Genomic DNA, 23514 nt, shown 5'->3' on the forward strand with positions numbered 1-23514 from the left:
ACCATTATTCAGGATTGTGGAATCTTAAAGGCTAGAGAGGTTATCTCCCTCAGGGGCCTCGTTACCACTGGCAAAAAAAAAGATGGCCTTTGCCATAGACTTCACATGATCTTTCCCTTAGCTGCTCTGTGGGTGAGATTCTGAGACTAACTCAGCCTGAGAAAACATGACAAAGAGTGTCTGGCTGGCTGGAAACTTGGCAGTAATAAACCATCAAGCCTGATGTCCAAAAGAGCAAAGAATATTTCTCCAAGCAGAAGCTGAACACTGGGCTGTTTTTATGCCAGGCCGCATTGAGTATCCAGGAAAAGAAAATCCAGCACCTTATTCATGCTTAAGCATAAAATAAGGTGTGAGTCTAGACACGCTTTTTGTACAGGATTGGGGAAGTCAGTCTTCCGCTGGCAGGAATGGCCTGAGCTATGCTGGAGGCAACCATCTGATGTACCAATAGCAGGACATCAACCCATTATTCTCTTGTAATGTCTACTAAACCTGAACTGAAAAGGGTTTTTGTCCCATTCTGTAGGCTGCCTCTCTGTTCAAATGATGGTTTCTTTCGCTATATGAAACCTTTGTTTCATTAGGTCCTGTTTAGGAATTGTTGGTCTTAATATCTGCATTTTCAGGGTCCTGTGCCAATGAGTTCAAACCCATTTCCTACTTTCTGTTGGACTAGTTAATTCCTCCATGGTCCACTTACCATCTACAAACCTTGTTTCAAGTATTGAACAGTGTTGTTAGATGCTTTATAGCAGAGGTAAATGGCTGGCTAAACAACATGGAAACTAAACAACTCTCTACTCAATGACAGCTGGATCAGGGAAGAAAAAAAGAAATTAGAGACTCCCTAAAATTCAATGAAAATGAAGGCACAACTTACCCAGACTTATGGGACACAATGAAAGCAGTGCTAAGAGGAAAGTTCGTAGCACTAAGTGCCTTCCGAAAGAAGTTTGAGACATCTCATACAAGCAACTTAACTGTATGCCTGAAAGCCCTGGGGTTGGGGGAGAAGCAGACACACCAAAGAGGAGTAGATGGCTGGAAATAATCAAACTCAGGGCTGAAATCAATAAATTAGAAACAAATCAAACAATTCCAAAAATCAATGAAACCAAGAGATGGTTCTTTAAGAAAATCAATAAGATAGACAAACCCTTAGCCAAACTAACTAAAAGCCAGAGAGAAATGAAATCAGGAATGAAAAGGGGGACATAACAACAGACATTGAGGAAATTCAAAGAATCATTAGGTCTTACTTCAAAAACCTATATGCCACAAAATTTGAAAATCTAAATGAAATGAACAATTTTCTTTATAGATTCCATTACTAAAGTTAAACCAAGATCAGGTAAATAGATTTAACAGTCCTATAGTCCCCAAGGAAATAGAAGCAATCCTCAAAAGTCTCCCTGCCAAAAAAAAAAAAAAAAAAAAAAAAAAAAAAAGCCCAGGACCAGATGGTTTCAGCACAGAATTCTACCAGACGTGCAAAGAAGAGCTAAGACCAATACTCTTCAAACTTTTCTACAAAATAGAAACAAATTATGAAACTCATTCTATGAGACCACAGTAACCTCGATACCAAAACCACACAAAGACCCAACAAAAAACTTCTATCTCTCTTATCAACATTGATGTAAAAACTTCTATCTCTCTTATCAACATTGATGTAAAAATACTCAATAAAATACTCACAAACCAAATCCAAGAACACATCAAAGATATCATCCACCATGACCAAGTAGACTTCATCCCAGGCATGGAAGGGTGGTTCAATATACGGAAATCCATCAATGTAATCCACCATATAAACAAACAGAAGAGGAAAAAAAAAACACTTATCTGCTTAGATGCCAAAAAAGCATTTGACAAAATCCAACACCCATTCATGTTTAAAGTTTTGGAGAGATCGGGGATATGAAGCACATACCTAGACATAGTAAAAGCAATATTTAGCAAGCTTATAGCCAACATCAAATTAAATAGAGAGAAACTTAAATCAATCCCACTAAAATCAGGGACAAGGCAAGGCTGCCCACTCTCTCCATATCTCTTCAACATAGCACTTGAAGTTCTAGCTAGAGCAATAAGACAACTGAAGGAGATCAAGTGAATACAAATTGGAAAGGAAAAAGTCAAAGTATCACTATTCATAGATGATATAATAGTATATATGAATGACCACAAATTTTACCAGAAAACACCTTCAGCTGATAAACGCCTTCAGCAAAGTAGCTGGATACAAAATTAACTAAAAAAAAATCAGTAGCCCTTCCATATACGAAAGACAATAGGGCCAAGAAAGAATTTAGGGAAACTATACCCTTCACAATAGCCACTAATAACATAAAGTACCTTGGTGTGACTCTAACCAAGCAAGTGAAAGACCTGTTTGAAAAAAACTTCAAGTCTCTGAAGAAAGAAATTAAAGAAGATATCAGATGATCTCCCATGCTCGTGGATAGGTAAGATTAACATAGTGAAAAAATGGCCAGCCTGCAAAAAGCAATCTACAGATTCAATGCAATTCCCATCAAAATACCAACACAATTCTTTACAGAACTTGAAAGAACAATTCTCAATTTCATAAAGAAAAACAAACAAACAAAAAAAACATAGAACTTCCAAAATGATCTTGTACAGCAACAGATCATCTGGAGGTAGCTCCATCCTTGCTCTTAAGCTATACTACAGAGCAATAGTAATAAAAACTGCATGGTACTTACATAGATCAGTGGAATTGAATAGAAGGCCCAGAAATAGACCCACACACCTACAGATACTTGATTTTTGACAAAGAAGCCAAACCATACACTTGAAAAAAGACAGCATCTTCAACAAATGGTGCTGGTCTAACTGGATGTCTAAATGTAGAAAAACACAAATAGATCCATATTTATCACCCTGCACAAAACTAAAGTCCACGTGAATCAAAGACCTCAACATGAAGACCATCTTAAAGACAACCTCATGCATGTAATGTAATGTGATTGTTTGGTGACATTAGTCTTTACTGGTTCTGTACAGCCAAGACCAATTTGTAGCTGTGTACTAATAGATAATACAAAACAATCCCCACAATACATGTATTATTTTGATATAATAGGTTTGTATTTGTAGATTTTATTAAAATCTATACAATTACCAATCTAACTGTGTGGTTTGTGAGCTACAGCTAATTACAGTTGCATCTTTTAAAACTGAACTCAAAAGTAGGAGTTTTGGGGGTTGATCTAGTGCTACATATACAAATACTAAATTCTGGGCCCCAAGATCTGGTTGCATTCTCATCTATACCAGTCTTTGTTATGTAAACTTTGCTCCCCAATGATCTCCGATGGTTAAGAAAAAAGGCTTGACAGCTTGTAACTGGGCAGAAGAGAAGTTGCCAGGGCTTAGGTTCCTGGGCTTGGGGTTTCAGATAGGGACCATGAAGGCAGGAAGAAAAGAGAGGAAGAAGAAAGGAGAAAGATGGAGAGAAGAGATGTGGCCTAATGGAGCAGATCCAGCCCAGACTGGACGAATATTGGCCAGTACGTTGGGGAGTGGGTGCAGCTGAGAGGTAGCCAGACGAGCTTAGAAAATTAGCATAAGTCGCACCTGTCCAGTTATGTGCTTAAAGCTTGTTAAATAAATCAACAGTTTTCTGTCTCAATTATTGGGAAACTATCCTGATCCTAGAAAAGCCCTCTAGAATTACTAAATTTATTTTAAAACACAGGACTGAGATAAGATGCTACAAGAGAGTGAGTTTGGGGCAGCTAGTGAGGAACAAGACGGGTTACAAAAGAAATTAGCTTACCTGCACTGCTGTAGTTAAGACCACCGTTCAGCTCATGCCAGCATTAACATGGATAAAATAATCCTGGGCTTTGCCCAAGTTATAAATAGAAGGCATGATACGATTCACATTAAAGCACACATCTCACTACAATGCTGCAAATACGTGAGTTATGTCACAGAAGTGAATCGAAAATGTTAGCTCTGATGTTAAGTTTTGATATAAGACTCTGATGTTAAGAAATTTTGATATAAGACCCAAGTAACTGTCAATGCAATTTTTTACTTTTTTATTTTCTTATTTATTTTACATCCCAAGGGTGGCCCCTTCCTCCTCTCCTTCTAGCTTCCCCTTTCCCTTTTCCTCCATCCCCTCTCCCTTTTCCCCCAGAAAAAGAGAACTCCCCACCCCCCCACCCCCCACCCCCAACCCCCATATCAACCTTCCCTAGCAATCAAATGACATCAGGACTGAGCATACCTTCATCCCCTGAGGACAGGCAAAGCAGCCCTGTCAGGGGGAAATTCTCCAAAAGCAGACAATAGAGTCTATGTTAGAAACCCCCCTGCCCCCTCCATTCACCAGGCACATGAAGACCAAGCAGCCCATCAGCTACATGTGTGCAGGGGCCTAGGTCCAGACCATGCCTGCTCCTTAACTGATGTCTCAGTCTCTGAAGCCCCCATGGGACTGTGCTATTTGTCTCTGTTGGTCTTCTTGTAAGGCTCCTGTTCCCTCCGTGTCTTTCTATCTTTCCCCCAACACTTCCATAGGATCCCTGGAGCTCAGCCCCATGCTTGGCTGCAAGTCCCAGCATCTGTCCAGACTATATTCAAGTTAGGTCCTGTCTGCCAGCATAGTAGAGTATTATTAGTGTCGGAGGCTGGCTCTCTACAGTAGGGTGGGTCTCAGGTTGTGCCAATTATTGGTTGTCCTTTCTCTCAATCTCTGTTCCCTGCACTTCTTGGAGGCAGGGTAATATTTGGGTCACAGGTTTTGTCCATGGGTTGTTGTTCCCCTCCTTCCACTAGTCCTGCTTGGCTAGCAGGTGGTCACTTCAGTCTTCATGTCCCAGCTAGAGTCATGCCCATGTCCTCCCAGGAGCCCCACTGCAGGCTTCCAGCTTGACAAAGAGATGTCCCCCTCAGTTTCCCTTCTTGTTCCCAGCCCTCTCACCTTTCACTGCCCCCCCAACCGCCGTTCTCCCCACATCTGATCCCCACCATTGCTTCCCTCTCCACTCCAAAACTTCTTCCCAGGTCCCTCTCTTTATCCACTTCTGCTGTCTCTTCTATTTCCCCTTCTGAGTGACATTCTGACATCTTTTCTCGGACCCTCCTTGTTACTTAAGCTTCTCTGGGTCTGTGGTTAGTAGCACGGTTATCCTGTACTGTAGGTCTATTATCCACTTATAAGTGAGTACAAACCATGTACCTCTTTCTGGGTCTGAATTACCTCACTCAGGATGATCTTTTCTAATTCCCTCCATTTGCCTGCAAATTTCATGATTTCTTTGTTTTTAATAGCTGAGTCAGCAACTCCAGATTAATTCATTAGCCAACACTATTTATTAAACAGCATTAAAATCAGGAAGGATGTTAGAGTTGAGCTTCATGTTTAAATCTCTTTTAAATGCCGTGGACCCATGTGTTCCATAACTTTGTGTGTTCTAGTGAGTTCTAGAAAACCAAATGCTTTAGTATGTCTGCCGAGGCGGTCTTGTAGTTCTTCATATTTAGTGCCCTAAAATTAGAAAATAGATGCACATTTAGTTTTACTTATTAGTCCAGATAATATACTTTCATATCTTTGAATATTTGCATTAAAAAGCTAAACTACCATATTCTATAACATAAAACCCCACAGCAATTATCATCGGTGATGGTAAACTCAGGACCTCACACATGCCAGACAAGAAATCTGTTACTGAGTTCTGTGGAACCCTGACCCACATGCAAAATAATCTCATCAACTTAAAAAAAAAAACAAAAACAAACAAACAAACAAAAAAAAACAACTCTGTATTAACATCAGGTATACTTAGAAAATCTGAGTAGCAGAACAAATTATGAAACATATTTCACTACTAGTATCTGTGATTTGTTTTAGTTTTGAAGTTAGTATAGAAGGACTTAAAACCATATTTAGGGTGATTATGATGAAATAAAAAAAGAATTCAATAAACTTGAAGCTATTAACACACAATAAACTTTTGGTTCTTCCAAGGACAGCCAATTGTTGCTTTTATGCTCTAAATATATTACCTTCTCAGGTTTGCTGTTGAACAGAGGAGAATACAGAGAACTTCACTCTGCCCACAAAATGTCCCATCTAGTTGAAGGTGGGTGTGATGAAAATTCCAATTTCATTGTCTGTTCTATTAGATGAAGTTGGTACAGAGCCGACAGATGGCTTACCAGAGGATAAGGCCAAAGGATATAGAAAACGTGCCGTGTTTCCTAGCTCCAGATCTAATGTTCTGCCAGCTAGCCCATCTAGAACATCCCTAAACACAGCAGCTTAAATAGCAAATTTACCCTAATATGCAGAAGGAACTGGATCACCTGGCTGTGTGAGACGGTACCTAGTGAAGTGGCTGTTTTGATTTGCATGTTCAGGATATTTTCATTTTGCTAAGGCAAACTCTATTTCACTTCACAAACTTGTAAAGTACTTTGAAGAACAGACAACACACATATAAATCAGTTTCATTGTCATCATTATCATCAATTATCAACCAAACCTGCTCATCTGGACCTACATGAAGAATTGATAGCACACGGCAGTCTTGTCATTAGCTCCCGACTGCATCTAATGAGGACCTTTCGTTTCAGCAGCACTGCTTTGTAAGCCATATGCTTTGCCTAAATTGCAGGACCTGACTTGTATGTGCCATTTGATTCATAACTACTTGAGTTAAAGTATTTTCTACTGGCATTTGTAAAAATGATTAACATAAAATTTGAATGTACTGCATGCTAGATAATTGCAGTATTGTTACATTTAAAAAGATGAGTTCATAGGAGAGAAATTAATTGCAATATTTCTCATGAGGTTTAACACAACTGTCCATGTAATAATTACAGGATTAAAGGCAATAGAAATACACAGCCTTCTATAGTTAACTCTGTTGATATTTACATGCAATCAAGAAATAGCTATTAAAAACTATGAACCAATCATCTGGTCTAACAATATAAGAATCATACAGCTACATGTGCAAAAATACCTCTAATGTAAGGTTTAAAATACAATAATTATCCAAAACAAACCAGGGGTTTTTTTTTGGTCAGGATCAATTTTTTTTTTATTTTACTTTAATCACAGGTCATTCACTTGTATCCCAGCCGTAGCCCCCCTCCCTCTTTTCCTCCCAATCCCCCCCCCATCTCCTCCTTGCCCACTTCCTGATTCCACTGATGGGGGAGGTCCTCCTCTCCTTCCATCTGACCCTAGCTTACCAAGTATCTTCAGGACTGGCTGCAATGTCCTTACCTGTGGCCTAGGAAGGCTGCTCCTCCCTTGGGGGTTGAGGGGGAGAGAGCTCAATGAGCCAGTAATTGAGTTCATGTCAGAAATAATTCTTGTCCCCCTTACTAGGGAACCCACTTGGATACTGAGCTCCCATGGGCTATGTCTGAGCAGGGGTTATAGGTTATATCCATGCATGCAGACCAGTTTTATAGAGAGCTTCAGTAGAAGTTTTACCTGGAGATATCAGTCAAGACCATAAAAACAGCTGGTAGAGAACAAGGAGAAACAGATGAACAACTTACTAGCAATGTGGCTGGCAGGCTAAATAATGGAACTGGAGATCACTCAGTGGGTGAGAGAACTTGCTGGTTTTGCAGAGGACTCAGCTTTGGTTCCCAGTACCATGTGGTAGCTCACAACCATCTATAACTTTAGTTCCAAGGGATCAGATTCCTTCTTTGGGCACCATACACAGCCATAGTACACATACATTCAGGCAGGGAAAACATTCATATCATAAAATAAAAATAAACTAAAATACTTGTTAAGGCATCTACAAAGTAGGAATAATTTTTCTTGGTTTATGAACTAAAAATAAGCTTACCTTTTGACGTTCCGTGCCATTATACTTTCCATGGGTCTGCTTTTTGGTCCATTTGGTGGATGGAAAATCCTTTCTCCTTTTCCAGGCACCACCACTCCCAGTTTAACTGTATAAGGGTCAGCTGAGTGTGCCGGGTAAGGTTCAAATGTCCCTGCCTTCATTCCACCAGCCTATAAATACAAACAAGATAATTCAATATAAGTTCATAAAATGCTTCTACAAAATTACATTGTGAAGAAGTTCATATGTACTTTCCTAGTTGATGGATTGGTTTTATATTTAAAGAAAAATATCCATTCTGTTCTAACAGCAGCAAAGGGTCTGTCTACTGCCAATTCTGTAGAATTCAAACATCATAATTCTAATCATTTTCTATAAAATAAAAAGAACTAGAAATGTTTATAGAAGGTAATAGTCTATGCTGTTACCAAACATTGATATTTTATTGCAACTTTAATCAAGCTTTCAACTCATGATTCAGGATGCTTATTAATGAACGGATGAGACAAACATAAGATATCTTTTTCTCCAGAAGGGGAGAGGGAGCTTGGCATTAACAACACCCTCCACCCTTTGCAAAGGAATAAAACAGACATAAATGATGAGAGGAAAATGTGAAGATATGATCCACTTTAGAATATCCTTAGCATCTAGTAGAGAAGTTAATCCAAATATCTATCTATGTGAGATAGACCAGAAATTACTTGGACTTGCTAAACTGATTTGACAGGATGTTATCTTTATGTTAAATAGTCACTAAATAATTTTATGTGGTGACAAATGGCTGTAATCTCAGCCAAGAATTAAAAGATCTCCATTTCAAGGCCTGCCTGGACATCTTACAACTAAATCTTGGGAGGGTGAGGAGGCTGAGGATTAGGAGAGAAGGAAGACAGAAGACAGGGATATATCTCAGTGGCAGAGCATTCGTCTACAGAGTGTGAGAGACCCCAGGTCTGAGCAACAGCAATGTCGTGAAAAGAAGGAAAGAAGGAAGCAAGCAAACCAATTCATTCTGTGAAACTGTAATCCATTTAATTACGAATCCCTTTGTGTGCAATATCAAAGCCAAAAATTGTAGATTGAAACTAGACAGTATTTAATAATATACATATGCTTTTTCTCAAAGTATTATAGGCATATTTTTAATAACTAAAATATTTTTCTGTTTTCAGAGTCTTTGTTTTAGAGTTATCACAGAATGTTCCAGCACCCTAAGGAAGCATCCTATGAAAGAACCAATGCTAGTATGTACTATTAGCTGAAACACAAATATCCAGGAACTCTTGAATGAGAAATTAACATTGATTAAAAGAGAATAGCAGGGGTGCAGTAGCACAGGCCTTTAATCCCAGCACTTGGGAGGCAAGCAGATTTCTGTGAGTTAGAGGTTGGCTTGGTCTACAGAGTAGTTCTGGGAAAGCCAGGACAGTTACACAGAGACAGGGAGAGAGCAGACCAGAACCATAGATTCTTAACTCAAAATCCTGCTTCCAGGCCCCTGCCTTCAGTCCCTGCCCTGACTTCCTTCCGTGATGAACTGTGACCTGAAATAAGGTCCTCCCCAAGTGCATTTTCTGTGGTGTTTTACCACAGCTTTAGTTAGAAACCCTAACTAAAACAGACACTCTTGTGATTTTCCAAGTCTTCCACATTTAGAACACAAAGATTATTTTGAAAAGCTGTAAGGAAAGTAAAAACAAACAAATTTAAAAATATAAACACAAAATGAATAAAAGATAAATTGCACTTGGTAAATAAATTTGCCCAAAGAAGACAGGCGTGGTAGCGCATTAATTTTGCCCAACACTCAGGGAAGCAGAGGCAGGCAGATCTCTGTGAGTTCGAGGTCAGCCTGGTCTACAAATGAGTCTAGGACAACCAAGGCGACACAGAGAAACCCTGTCTCGAAAAACCAAAAAAAAAAAAAAAATCACCCAATGATGTTTTGAAGAATAAGATAAATAATAAAAGTTGGTACTTACATTAATAACAGAAATTGGCACTTATACACAATTTCTAAAATATAAAATTTATAATTTTTATTAATAAGTTTTGAAACCTGAATTAATGATTTTTAAGAAAAAATAAATTATTCAAATTGACCAAAGAGAGATAGAGAAGATGTAAAAGGAAGGAAGTTAAAAGAATTGAGAAAGCCAGCAAAGCAGGTTCTCCCCACCCACCCCTGAGTCCTCTTATTTCCCTACCTCATTCCTTCTGTTCTTGCTACATAGCCCAGGCTGGCCTTGAACTCAAAATCCTCCTGCTTCAGGTACCCACCTACAAGCATGGGGCCCCACACCCTGCTTTAGACTGAATTTCTTTATAATGCTCAATTATTTCTCATTCCAAAATTGTTACCTTTTTACCAGGAGAAGGAGGCTTAAAGGGACTTAAAGTGAATTCCTTCTTTTCTTCTTTCTTAAGTGGAGGAAGGGGTTGTTCTGTGAAATATGGGTTATTATCAAAATAGTCCTTTGGGTGAAGATTTAACTTGAAAGGTGACCCTTTGAGTAACTTATGGTGTTCTTCATTCTCTTTCTGTAAATTAAAGGGTTTGAAAATACACAACATAAGTTACACAAATTAGACACAATTCAAGGCTAAAATCACCTTTTAAATTAATTATGTATGTGCAGATTCTAAAACACACACCACTGGGCATACAGTTGAAAATATTCCCTTATGTTTGACTTTTATGGTTAAGAAAAAAAAAGATGGAAAGAGAAACATGTGCACTGATGAATATGCACAAACTCATTTTGGATAGAATTTACTTGAGATTTACCAATCTATCAACTGAACAAATCTTTACTATACTCCTGGACAGCAGGAAGGAAAGGGATTGATGTCTTAGTCAAATTAAAGCTGCTTTCTGCTTTTTAACATTTCTCAGGAATTAAAGGAAGCTGCTGACCTTTGATGTCACGTATTTGAATGTAAACAAGAATACTATTTCCCCTTGATGTTGTTAAAGATTAAATGAGATTGTGTAGAGAAAGCATTTGACACATGGATGGCCTTTAGCAAATATCAGATTTTACTCCTAAGCAGAAAAAGAATACTTAGTGTTTACGTTATAGTATTTTTATATTACAGTATTTTTAGCTACCTAATACTCAAGCAAAACAAAGGTTATTCTTTTAAGTTTTATATTGCAATCCTTTCTATATGGAAGAGCTAAGTTTAAAAATTGCTAGTTCTTGATAAAAAACAAAAGAGTTCTAAAATACAGATTTAAAAAAATGAAATACTGATTTTTTTTTTTCATTTTTACACACATGAAATTTGATGTTTAACCAACTGAATAGAAACAATTTGTATGGGATTAAAGTGGTCAATAGAGGACATATATTCCCGTAGCAGGCTGTGTTGGCTAATTTTATGTCAACTTGACACAAGGTTGGGCCATTAGGAAAGAGGGACTCTCAGTTGAGAAAATGCCTCCTTAATATTGTCCAGTAGCATAAAAACAGACACATTGATCAATGGACTCAAATGAGTCCACACAGAAGTCCACACATCCATGAACACCTGATTTTTTACAAGGAAGCCAAAAGCACACACCCAAGACAGCATCTTCAGCAAATGTTGGTTGAATGAGATAGTTGTATGTAGAAGAATACAAATAGATCCATATTTATCACTCTGTACAAAATTCAATTCCAAGTGGATCAAGAACCTCACTATAAAATCAGATACACTGAATCTTATAAAAAGGAATGAGGGAATGTATTTGAATTCCTTGACACAGAAAAGGACTTTCTGTACAGAACATCAACAGCACAGCTACTAAAAACAACAATTAATAAATAAGACCTCATGAAGCTGAAATGTTTTTTGTATAACAATGGACATGATCAGACAGGCAAAGCAACAGTTTACAAAATAAGAAGAGATATTTACCAATTATATTTCTATTAAAGGATTAGTAGCTAAAATACATAAAGAACTATAAAAACTGAACATCAAGAAAACAAATAAGCCAATTGAAAGATGGGAAATAGAAGTAAGCAGAGAGTTCTCAAAAGATGGACCACAATAGCTGAAGAACTCAACATCGTTAGCTTTCAGGAAAACACAAATTAAAACTACTTTGAGATTTCATTTTCACACCACTCAGAATAGTAAAGACCAACAAAACAAATGACAGCTTATGCTGGTGAGGATGTGGAGCAAGGGGAGCACTGGGCATTGCTGAAGGAGGGGAAACCAGTATGGCGGTTCCTCAGGAAGCTGGGTAACGATCTACCTCAAGACCCAGCTATGCTACTCTTGGGCACATATCAAAAGGACACTCCATCCTAACACAGGAACACTCTCAATCATGTTCATTGCTGCCCCATTAATAATAGCCAGAAATTGGAAACAACCTAGATGACTATCAACTTACAGTGGATAATGAAAATGTGGTACATTTACACAATGGAATATTATTCAGCTGTTAAGCAATATGAAATTCTCAGGTAAATGAATGAAATTAGAAAAAAAAAATCATTCCAAGTAAGGTAATCCAAACCTCAAAAGACAAATATTATGTTTTCTCTTTTACGTAGATGTTAGCTTTTAGACCTTTCATATGTGTGGTACAATCTGAATAACCACAGAGGTTAGATACCTATTCAGGACACAGTAGGGAGAAGAGGTGTTCCCAAAGAAGGGGAAATAGAATGTATTTTTATAGAGAGACAAAGGAGAAACAAGAATAGAAGGATTAAGTAGAGGAGGATGGAAATGAGGGGTAAAGAAGAGAATAAGGAGAGAGATGACTAACTCTAAAGGCCATTTGACAATTCATCTAGAAACTGACTACTATAAAAACTCCCTAAAACACATACATATATAAAAGGAACATAAACGGAATCAGCAAATAATAGAGAATACAAAGTCTACCTAGACTTCTTATGCTACCCAAATCTCCAGTGCCAGAAATTAACATTTTGCTGAGATGTTGGCCAGAAGAGCCCCATGAAAAGCCCAAAACAGTACAAGCTATTGGCAAGGCTATATATGTTGCCATAGAGGAGGAGACTGTAGCCAGTCCTGAAGAGACCTGATAAGCTAGGATCCGATGGAAGGGGAGGAGGACCTCCCCATCAGTGGACTTAGAGAGGGACAGAAGGAGATGAGGGAGGGTGGGATTGGGAGGGAATGAGGGAGGGGGCTACAGCTGGGATACAAAGAAAATAAACTGTAATTAATATAAAAAATAAAAATTTAATTAAAAAAAAACAAACAGAAAAGGCTATATATGTTACTCTCATGATATGATGGTAAGGCCTTATTGGTGAAACAACACATATGCCATCAAAAACTAAGCAGTCGAGCTGGTACCTAACTACAAGCTTCGCCCTATACCGTTTCACCTAACTACGAGTTCACGGTATTGGAAGGCACTCTGCATGCTAGTAGAGGAGGAAGGTAATCATCAATATTTCAAAGCTACAAACCCTGTAACCTACAACTTCAATCTGCCTCTAAAATATAAGGATGCAACAGTGGCACAAATGTTTTGGCAGTAACCCACCACTTCCTGATCGGATTTAAGACCCACTCGATGAGATGCACTCCATACCTGACACTGCTAATGTGCTCAGGAGTCTATATAGGTCACTCATCTAGAAGAAAACCCAACACTGTTGTTCTGCCAAAGGAACACAGAAATAAAATGACTCCTAATGACATATTGTTACGCCCATTGATCAGTGCCTTGTTCAGCCCTCATCAGAGAAGCTTCTTCCTGTAGTATATGATAATTAAAACATATCCACAACCTAAGAATATGCAAAGAGTGAGAGACTTTGGAGTACGTCTGTCTTAAGTGGGATATCCTCATCACAGTCCTCCCTTCAAGGATCAGTTATCTTTGCAGAAGAGAAGATGGAAAGATTATAAGATCCATCGGTGATGGATGACTCCAAGGAAACAATGCCTTCCGGATCTGACAAGGTGATGCACATATGAGTTTAGACATTGTGACAGTGTGTGCAAGTCCAGTGCAGGTTCAAGCCACGTGGAGTTCCAGCAATGAAATGGGGAAGTGGACACAGCCTCCCACCCATACCCTAGGAGCTATCTGCATTTGATACCTTCTGGCAAAGGTAAAACCAGTTTTATCCAGTTGGGGTCTTACTGGGTATATCAGCCACACATCAGGGCATGCCCCATGCACAGGAATTGCCAGACAACACAAAATGAACTCAGTGGTATTTTTGTAGTCTTTTTGCCTCATTTTGCTTTGTTTAAGTACTTTTCATCTTACCAGTCTTTTGCTTGTTTGTTTTTTTTTTTTTTTTAAATTTCTGCTTTTGTGGGTTTGTGAAAGGTGCGGGGCTTGTGTATGTGCGTGTATGTGTATGAGTGAGAGTGTGTGTACATTTCTTGGATATCTTCATTTGTTTGTTTTTTTTTTTTTGTTCTTTGTCTTAAAGTAATGGTTCTAAACCTCCCTAACGCTGCAACCCTTCAATAGAGTTCCTCAGGTTGTGGTGACCCCCAACCATAAAATTATTTTGTTGCTACTTTGTAACTGTAATTCTGCTACTGTTATGAATTGTAATGTAAACATCTGATATTCATGATATCTGATAGTGAGCCACTGGTTGAAAACCAGTGTTTTAAAGAGAGAGAGCATAAAGCTGGGTGTGGAGGGATCATGGATGAACTGGGGGAGGGGAAGCATGATCAAAATATATCACATGAAAAAAGGTTTTTCTTTTCAACTAAAAACAAAAGACTGGCCATGAGGCAAGTCTGTAGTACAGTCTTGATACAGGAGCTCATTATGAATGGTGTCACCCTGGAGCTGGTGGTCCAGGGTACTGTGAGACAGGGTAAGCGAGGGAGTAAGCAGCAGCGTTTTTGCTTCAGTTCCCACCTCCAAGTTCTTGCCCCACTTGAGTCCCTGCCCTCATGTCCCTCAGTGACGGTGTGGGACCTGAGAGTTGTAAATCTGAATAAGCCCTTCCCTCCCCAAGCTGCTGTGGTCACAGTGATTTATCGCAGCAATGGGGACCCTAAGACACAGGTGCGGGCTGTAGCTCTCTCTGAGTTCTCACTCCTCTGAGTCTCCTCCAGCTTGGCATATCCCCTCTGTTTTCTTGTAGAAATTTGTGAGCTCTTAACCACCTGCCTTCCTCTTTCTACACTGGAGCAACGGTATTGATTTTTTTAATTGTGGGAATACTTTGGACAGTGTTTCTAAAATTTAGTTTTCATGGCACTCAATTGATAATCCATTCAGGTTAGAAATTAGCAAGATCTGCCCTCAGAGACTTCCTATTACATTGATCTGTTCTGTGGCCTTTGGTCAGAAATGTTAACAATCATCCTATGTGTTTCTAATGCCTGCTATTATAATGCAAGTTTAAAAAATATATTATGTGTCAGGGTGTTTTGCCTACATTTAAGTCTGTTACCAACAGAGACCAGAAATGGGCATTGGATCCACTGGAATCAGAGTTACAGGCAATTGTGAATTGGTACATGAGGGCTGGAAACTGAACCTGGGTCCTCGGGAAGAGCAGCCAGTGCTCTTAACCACTGCCCCATCTCTCTAGCCCCACACAGTAATATCTTAAGTCTCCTGTGTTTACTAGACTGTGGTCATGTTTTATCAGAACACTGTATCTACTCTACTAACTGCTGGCCTAGAATATTGCTGACGAACACAGATCCCCACTGATCAAAAGAGACAGAACAAAATAAAATTTTACTCTGAGTTAATTTCTAGAGTTGAACAAATAAAGGTTCAAGCATTCAAAGCAGATGACTTTACCTTGATATTCAGTTTCGCTGCATCATATAAGTCTTCAGAGTGCGCAAGCTGCTTGCCTATGGTAACATTGGCATAGCTAAAAAGTCGACAGGTAGTGGTGAATGCAGAGCTCAGATGATTTTGCAAATTAAAAACAAATTATACGAAGGTACCGGGAATAGCTTACCCATATCCAGTTCCTTTTTTTCCTGGGTTGGTATATAAATTCTTTCCCGGTGACTGATACCTGTCCTTAGGTTTTAACTGCGCACTGAAGAATGGTACAGGGCCACCAATTGTTCCATAATAGCTTCCTAATCCGCTTCTTCAGGACCATTTGAGATTTTAAAAAGGAAGATATTAAAATGTCAAATTCCATGTTATGTATTTCACCACAAATTATAAACATATTTTAAAGGATTGAGAAAAGCAGAAATCTTGGCTAGATTTACTGTGCCAGGCATGTGTTTTCTCCTGTGGAGTGGGCCTTAATTCAAATTAGAAATCAGTTGGTTACTCCTATAAATGCATGTCACTGCTGTACCCCTGGGCATAGTTTGCCATATTGTTCCTTATTGTAGTTCATAGCTGAATAAGACTGTCAATGACAGTTTTTGACCCAAAACAGCCTAGTACCTTTCAGTACTATAAGAGCTAGTACCTTTCATTGAAAAAGAAACTTCCTGGTCAGTACCAACTTAATTTCTCCATGTTCTATGGTGTGTGTGTGTGTGTGTGTGTGTGTGTGTGTGTGTGTGTGTGTGAAAGAGAGCGAGTTTAGTTGGAATAACCCTTCATAGGGGATAAGATTCCTCAAAGAAGCTGTAAGTTGTCAAAAAAGAAGCCTGGTGTCAGATATGGGATACCTCCCCTCAACTTTTTGGTCAGGGCTGTCCCAGAGAGCTGCACAAAAAATATAGGTTATTGCCATTACTCTTGGGTATTCACCAGAATTTGATGGTTTGGTTCCTACTGCTGAACATACACGAATCATGAATTATGGAGAGATTTACTTGGTACCAACCAGGAAGCTTCCTTCTCAATGACTAGCTCTCATAGTTCCAAAAGTGCTATGTAGCCTGTTGTGGGTGAAAAAGTCATCGACACTCTCATTCGGCTATGAACTACAATAATGACCAGTGCGGCAAGATATGCCCATAGGTATAACAATGGCATGAATTTATAGGGATAACCAACTGATTTCTGGTTGTATTTAAGGCCCACTCCCCAGGAGGAAACATGTCTGGTCAGTAAATCTAGCCAAGAACCCACAGTAGGGCTCTCACAGTTCCTGGGGGTGAGCCTAGCACTAGTATTCTGGCTTTTTGGTTTGGTTTCTCTGTGTAGCCCTGGACTCGATTTGTAGACCAGGCTACCTCATACTCACAAAAATCCTCCTGCCTCTGCCTCCAAGTACACCACCATGTCTGGCTACTAATATGCTGCTAAATATAGATAGGATCAAACTGCTCTCCAGATTTCTGCCTCTATACCCATAGGTAATGCAGTTCACTGGAGACATTAATGGAGACTTTTCTTTCTGCAGTGGACAGGATTAACTCAGAAACTCAAAACTGGTCAAAATTCAGAGACTAAGTATCAGTGGAGCGTTCATCCACCAATGGGACGTCTGTACCGCCCCTCACCATGAGTGCCAGGGACCATCTCAGAATAGAGGGTGAAAAGATTGTAAGAGTCAGAGGTCAAGGAGGACCAGAGCAGAAGAGCAATTTTGGACATGACAGAACAGCTGCACCCCTGAGCTCAAAGCATCTGTGGCTGCCTGTGTAAGATCTTCTCAAGATCCAGCCAATCAACACTGTCGCATGGAGTGGGGCAGAGCTCATGACCTCCCGCCCCTAACTGAGAAACTGGGGACAGGTGATGCCTTCTGGGAAAGGAAAACTGGTTTTCTTTGAGAGTGTGGCCCCTATGAGTTCACCAAGCTCCAGGGGATGGCCCCATGCCCAGGAGGATATGAGCAGCACAAATTGGACAGTTAAAAAGGAAAAGAGGACATGAGGTTGCAGGGAGTGGAGAAATGGAGGATGGAGAGGAGGAAAGAACAAATATGATTAGAATATATTTTATGAATTTCTCAAAGAATTAATACAAATATTACATTTATAAAAGATTACCTGTTAGATGGAAGTCTGAACTATAAAAATGAAGTTTCACTAATTTCAAGTAAATAAGCAGGAAATTAGACTTTGATCAGTCCTCACCTACCATAAACTCTGACCTGACAAAATCAAACTTACCAAGTTTAAATAAAAATCATATTTTAAATCTTAGCTATATAATATAGAATATACTAGGGTCTTGTTGATTAATGGAAAGAAAAAAATTTCCATTGAGAGCTGCCATAATCCCATGACTGTATCATCACAGTTTTAAAAAATGATATATCAGTGATAAATTATTTTCTTTGTATAAAAATGGTTTCTCTTCATTTCACATTTTTAAGTTTTTATAAGTAGACAAAATACACAAACATAAACATTTTCCCCATTTCCAACCCATTTTCCCCATTATCACTTTTGTAAATTTTCTGAAAAAAAATATTATCTTCATTATTTAGTTGGCTTTTATTATGTAAATCAATAATAAACAGTGAGCCAGACAATGAAAAATTAATATGATAAAGGTCTATTTAAAATTGCCTGTCTGTCTCCATCACTTTCCCCCCTCCCCAAAAAACTGTCTTCACTAAAGACAATCATAGTTAAAATTAAGTCCTACAGAAAACCACCTACTTTAACTTAGAGAAAGATGAAGGAGACAGGTAAGACATTTCCCCCAAATACTTACGGCTTTTTATCTCCATTACTGGGGATGAAGGCTTTGCTTAAATTCTTTTTGGATTCTGCCATCATAAGCTGTCTCCTCAGCTGATTTGGATTTGTGTAGCCTTCCCCTTCAAAAATCCTTGTAAACTGGGTATCAAAGTATCCTGCCTGGAGACCTGACATTTCTTTGGATCCTCCAGGTAGCATCTGTCTATTTTTGCCTGCAGCCTCATTAAAGGGTCCTTCAAAAATAAAGAGCATTATAATCTTGACTTCAATACTAATCAAAGGTCATTAAAACAAAAACAATGAGCCAATTAAGAGTCTGAGCTGTAAAACACTAAAAACTCTACATGAAAGGCAACATTAACAGTAAAATCTAAGGCTGTCTTGAAAACCTTTGAGCATTTGGGCAGCCGTGGGTTGTCTGTCTGTCTGTCTGTCTGTTTGTTTGTTTGTTTGTTAAGGTAGGGTTTCTTTTGCTGTGTAGCCTCAGTGGTTCTGGAACTAACTCTGTAGACCAGACTGGCCTGGAACTCAGAGCTCTGCCTGCCTCTGCTTCTGGAGTGCTAGGATTACAGGCACGTGCCATCATGCCAGGCTGGGGTGAAGCTTACGCACTCTGAACTTCAGAGCTGAAAGAGTCCTTTACAGATCATCTAGCCTAGTGGTTCCCCATGGACAGTAGGGAAGAGTGCTTACGTGTGACGAGAGTAGCTCCATGCTCACAATGAAGCACTCTTCTCCTACGGGTATTCTTAAACTGCTCTAAGTGGCAGCAGTGGTGGCACACACACCTTTAACCCCTGTACTCTGGAGGCAGAGGCAGGTGAATCTCTAAGTTTGAGGACAGCCTGATCTACAGAGTGAGTGGCAGGAGAGCCAGGGCTACACAGACAAACTGCCTCTGCTTAAACGCCTATGTTCACTAAGGGCCCAGAAAGTTCCCAGCACTGAATTCTCAATAAACAGAGTCCAATATCTGACTAGAGGGTAAATTTTCAACTATCATATTTGCACACCAAATTAACATAGTCCAGGAGCTTGTTTAAATGCTGTTTCTTAGGAGTATGTACATTTTTCATAATTTGAATCCTGAAGGCCTTAACTTCCAAACTGCAAAGAAGTTTTTGAAGTATATACAACCTGTGGGTACTCAAATGTGAATTTGATTTTCATAACTTAAATTCTTTGTTTTCAGTAGACCAGTTTTTGGTTTTTTTGTTTGTTTGCTTGAAACAGGATCTCACTATATATCCTTGCCTGGCCTGGAATTTTCAGTGTAGACCAGGCTGGCCTGCAACTGCCAATACCCACCTGTCTCTTGTTAACTTACACTGTTGAAAAGGTTGTACATATCACCTCAAATTCTACAATGCCTGGAATTTTCAGTGTAGACCAGGCTGGCCTTCAACTGCCAATACCCACCTGTCTCTTGTTAACTTACATTGTTGAAAAGGTTGTACATATCACCTCAAATTCTACAATGCAGACATCTTTTTGTTTTTTGTTTGTTTTGTTGTTGTGTTTGAGAGAGGGTTTCTCTATGTACCCTTGGCTGTCCTAGACTCACTTTGTAGACTGCCTGGCCTCAATGTCACAGTGATCCACCACAGTGATGCCTCTGCCTCCTGAGTGCTGGATTTACAGGCGTGCACTACCATGCCAGGCTCATTGTAAACATTTTTTTTTTAATTTTAAAATTTTACTTATTCAGTTTACATTCTGATCTTATCCACCCCTCCTCTTCTCCCAGTCCTACCCTCTTCTCCCTCTTCCTCCTAATCCCCTTCCCCTACTCCTCAGAAAAGAAGAGCCCCCTACACCAACCCACTCCAGCACATCAAGTTGCATTAGGGCTGAGAACATCCTCTTCCACTGAGGCCAGGAAAGGCAACCCTACTAGGGGGTTGGGATCAGGAAGTAGGCAATAGAGTCCATGTCAGAGAGAGTCCCCTTACTAAAGATCCACATGAAGACCAAGCTGACCATCGGCTACATATGTGTAGGGGGCCAGTCCATGCATGTGAGCCTCTTTTTTTTTGCTGTACCTGGGTACGTATTTTTCCCACAGGTGATGATATTAATTTTGTTGCCCAGAGAATGGCTAAATGGTCTCATGAATATTGTTGTCAATGCTTAGCATAATATATATTCTAAGTCTTGTTTTTCTAATTAATTATTTGACTTGCACATGTTTCTATATCAGTTAATTTTTGGATATACAAAACCTTAACTGATATTTGAAAGTATGTATTTAGATTTATTTTTCTTGAAACTGGCTGTCCTGACCTTAACTCCCAATCCTGTCTCCACCTCTTAAGTACTAGGATTACTGCAATGGACCACCACACTCAGCTAATTCAGATCATTTTATTGTGGCTTTTTTTAAAGAAACTCTTTCAGATGTTCAACTGGAATTTTATTTTTCAGACAAGTGATAATGGATACCCTTCACGGATTCAAATGCTTTTTGTAGAATAGTGTCCCTAGAGAAATGGATCAGTGGTTAAGAGCACTTGCTACTCTGATCCCAGAGCTTTAGTTTCCAGAAAATCTGATACTCCCTTAAGACCTTCATATATTCCAAGCATACATTTGCTGCACATACATACATACATACATACATGCAGCCAAATACTCATATACCTTAAATAAACAAATAAAAATTTAAAAAGCTAAAGGTACAATATTCTAGAAGAAACTTATCATGGAAAGAAGTAACTCTTTGTAATTAGATAAAGTTGGGGCCAGAGAGATGGCTCAGTGGTTAAGAGCATTGTTTCCAGCACCCACATGGTAGCTAGCAATAATCTGTAACTCTAGGTCCAGGGTATTCAAAATCCTCTGGCATGATGCATACATGTGGTACACAGACACACATGCAGACAATATACCCATACACACAAAATAAATAGGTAATTCTAAATAAACGAAGGTAAAGGAGCCCAATAGCTTACAAAATTAAGTTCTTCTTAATTCTGTTGTAATATCATGAGCTGTCACAGTGTCACAATATCATCATTAGAACTCAATGCTCTAAAACAATTATTATGAAAAATACACATTGGCAGCCATAGTGGCACCTACCTTTGATCCCAGCACTTGGGAGACAGAGGCAGACGGAGCTCTGTGAGTTCGAGGCCAACCTGGCCTACATAGCAGTCCCAGGAGATCCAGACATCATGATGAAGTGAACCTGTCTCATATCTACATATATCAAATCTTTATATAGGAAATGCGCACTCTTCATCTATTACAAATACATCAAAGATACTCACGATTGAACAGCGACACATATCTATCACCCACAGTTACGTATTCCATCTCACTGAAGAGGCCAATCCTTTCCATATCTGTTTTTCCCGCTTCCGCAGGCATGATTGCTTCTTCTTGTTGTAACTTCACAAAAACTCCTTTGGTCCAACTTCACAAAATCCTACTTTACATTAAAAATTACAGGGTATTATTTTTAATAAAATCGTTGAATTTTAAATCTAATTTTTCTTTTTAGTTTTTGGGTTGGTCGGTTTGTTCATCGCTTCTTTTATCACCACCACCACCACCAAACCTCCACCACCACCTCTCAGCCTCCATCAGATCAGCTTGTTCACAGCCTCTGTGAGACCAAAAAAAGGAACACTATACCTTGCAGGTTAATGTTTCTGTTTGCAGTTAAGACAGTTAGGAATAAGTCCCTCTCTGTCCTCTACAGGTTAAGGTTTCTGTTTGTAAGAATAAGTTCCTGATTCTTAGATCTGACATCAACTGGAAAACATGTTTTTCAACCTACACTAAACTTGCTACCCCAATCACATGATGTCTATCCTTCCCCTTCATTTATCTTCATAACAACGCCTAACAGCCAACTCTCCTGCCCCATGTAAACGCCTTATCTCTCCTATGAAAAGGACCTCAAGAGGCCAGCAGGGGCCTCTCTGGATCCTGTCTGAGGGTGAGACAGCTCCTTAGCTACTCTGGTGTATATCCCAAAATACGGCTTGCTCTAATTAGACAAATCGTGGATTTGGCCCTTTCTTCTCAAGAGTCTCTGATTTAACACCTTCCCAGACTTCATTATGGTCATCTATCATTCGTGGTGTAGGTAAATTTTGTTTCCCCCGTGAACTGATTGATGATGGCTCCACAACTGGGAGCTGTGGTATAAGTCTGAGTCCTCTTCACCATGTTCTTGAGGCAAAGGTCTTCCCTTAGCTGCCAAGACTGGAACGCAACGCCTGGAAACACGGGAAACCTCTGGCCTAGCTTCCAGAAGGGCTAGAACGATAATGCCCCAACAACACCCACCGCTCCTTTAGCTATTTACCAGTGTAGAACCAAGTCAGCGCTTGCACAGCCAGGAAGAAAGGCCCTTGCCTTCAACTTTGTCCCGACATTAAGCTCTTAAGGCTTTGCAAACCTCTCCTTCTGGTTAGGTAGAAGTAGGAATACGGACTTGAAAAGGCATAAATCTTGGCTTATAAACAAGTAGACACGAAAATCGTGTAAGTCCACTCAAGTAGAGTAGAACAAGTTCCCCTAAGAAACTTTGAATAAGAAGGTTCTTCTGTTATAGCCCTACCCACTGCGCCCTTGCAATTTGCTCAAATAAATGTTATTCTATATGGGATGGGAAGGTTGGCTGAAAGGGAGAAGGTGAAGAAAATGAAGAAGCTGCTGTCTAAGCTATTTCCTATTAGGGAAAGGAGGCTTGAACTAGGCAGGTATCTACAGAGGCCAACTCTCCTCTCTAAAGAGAATCCCACAACCTAATCCCACAACCAGGATCAGAAGGCTCGGTTCCAGTCCGGGTTCAGTCCTTTGCAGAGTCTGGAGAGCTCGGGGTCGCGAGCCTGAGACCGCGCCCGCGCCGGCTACCACAGCTGTGGAACGGCGCGCCCCACCGTTCAGCGAACAGCAGCAGGCTCTTGTTTGGCCGCGTTGCCGTGGGAACGGGAGAAAGCATTGTCAACGAGCTACGGGAGGCCCTGGGAACACTCGTGTCACCACAGAACAAAGCCTCAGCCAATAAAATCTCTCGAAACTAAGCCTTCTGAAGCTCCCCGGCCGTCTAGCGAATAAGTTTCAGTGTGGTACTCTC

The 23514-nt window shown here is 39.7% G+C and overlaps 1 protein-coding gene across 6 annotated transcripts; it reads right to left on the reverse strand.

Moving 5' to 3' along the window:
- Positions 1-5336: 5336 nt before the first annotated feature.
- Cfap96 (cilia and flagella associated protein 96) lies at positions 5337-23479 on the reverse strand. Of its 6 annotated transcripts, none has more exons than XM_060381722.1 (8): positions 23196-23464; positions 21695-21855; positions 18436-18655; positions 15812-15949; positions 15646-15721; positions 10230-10409; positions 7866-8035; positions 5337-5530 (listed from the first exon to the last, which is right to left on the reverse strand). In XM_060381722.1, exons 2-8 carry the CDS (start codon positions 21792-21794, stop codon positions 5467-5469), a joined length of 948 nt encoding a protein of 315 aa, XP_060237705.1. In that variant the 5' UTR covers positions 21795-21855; positions 23196-23464; the 3' UTR covers positions 5337-5466. The 6 variants fall into 6 exon arrangements, with proteins under 6 accessions (XP_060237705.1, XP_060237707.1, XP_060237708.1 ...); XM_060381724.1 differs by having other exon boundaries at positions 21695-21852; positions 23183-23464; XM_060381725.1 differs by having other exon boundaries at positions 23183-23464.
- Between the last annotated feature and the right edge of the window lie 35 nt (positions 23480-23514).

Source organism: Meriones unguiculatus, chromosome 4 (assembly GCF_030254825.1).
Source record: "Meriones unguiculatus strain TT.TT164.6M chromosome 4, Bangor_MerUng_6.1, whole genome shotgun sequence".
Classification (NCBI taxonomy): Eukaryota; Metazoa; Chordata; class Mammalia; order Rodentia; family Muridae; genus Meriones; species Meriones unguiculatus.

Excerpts from the sequence above, each read along its gene's own strand:
- Cfap96 (XM_060381722.1), bottom strand. The coding sequence starts at position 21,794 with ATGCCTGCGGAAGCGGGAAAAACAGATATGGAAAGGATTGGCCTCTTC. Across the intron at positions 10,410-15,645 it reads CAGCGAAACTGAATATCAAG|AAAGAGAATGAAGAACACCA; the intron begins GTAAAGTCATCT and ends TTTAATTTACAG. Across the intron at positions 8,036-10,229 it reads CTCCTTCTCCTGGTAAAAAG|GCTGGTGGAATGAAGGCAGG; the intron begins GTAACAATTTTG and ends TTGTATTTATAG.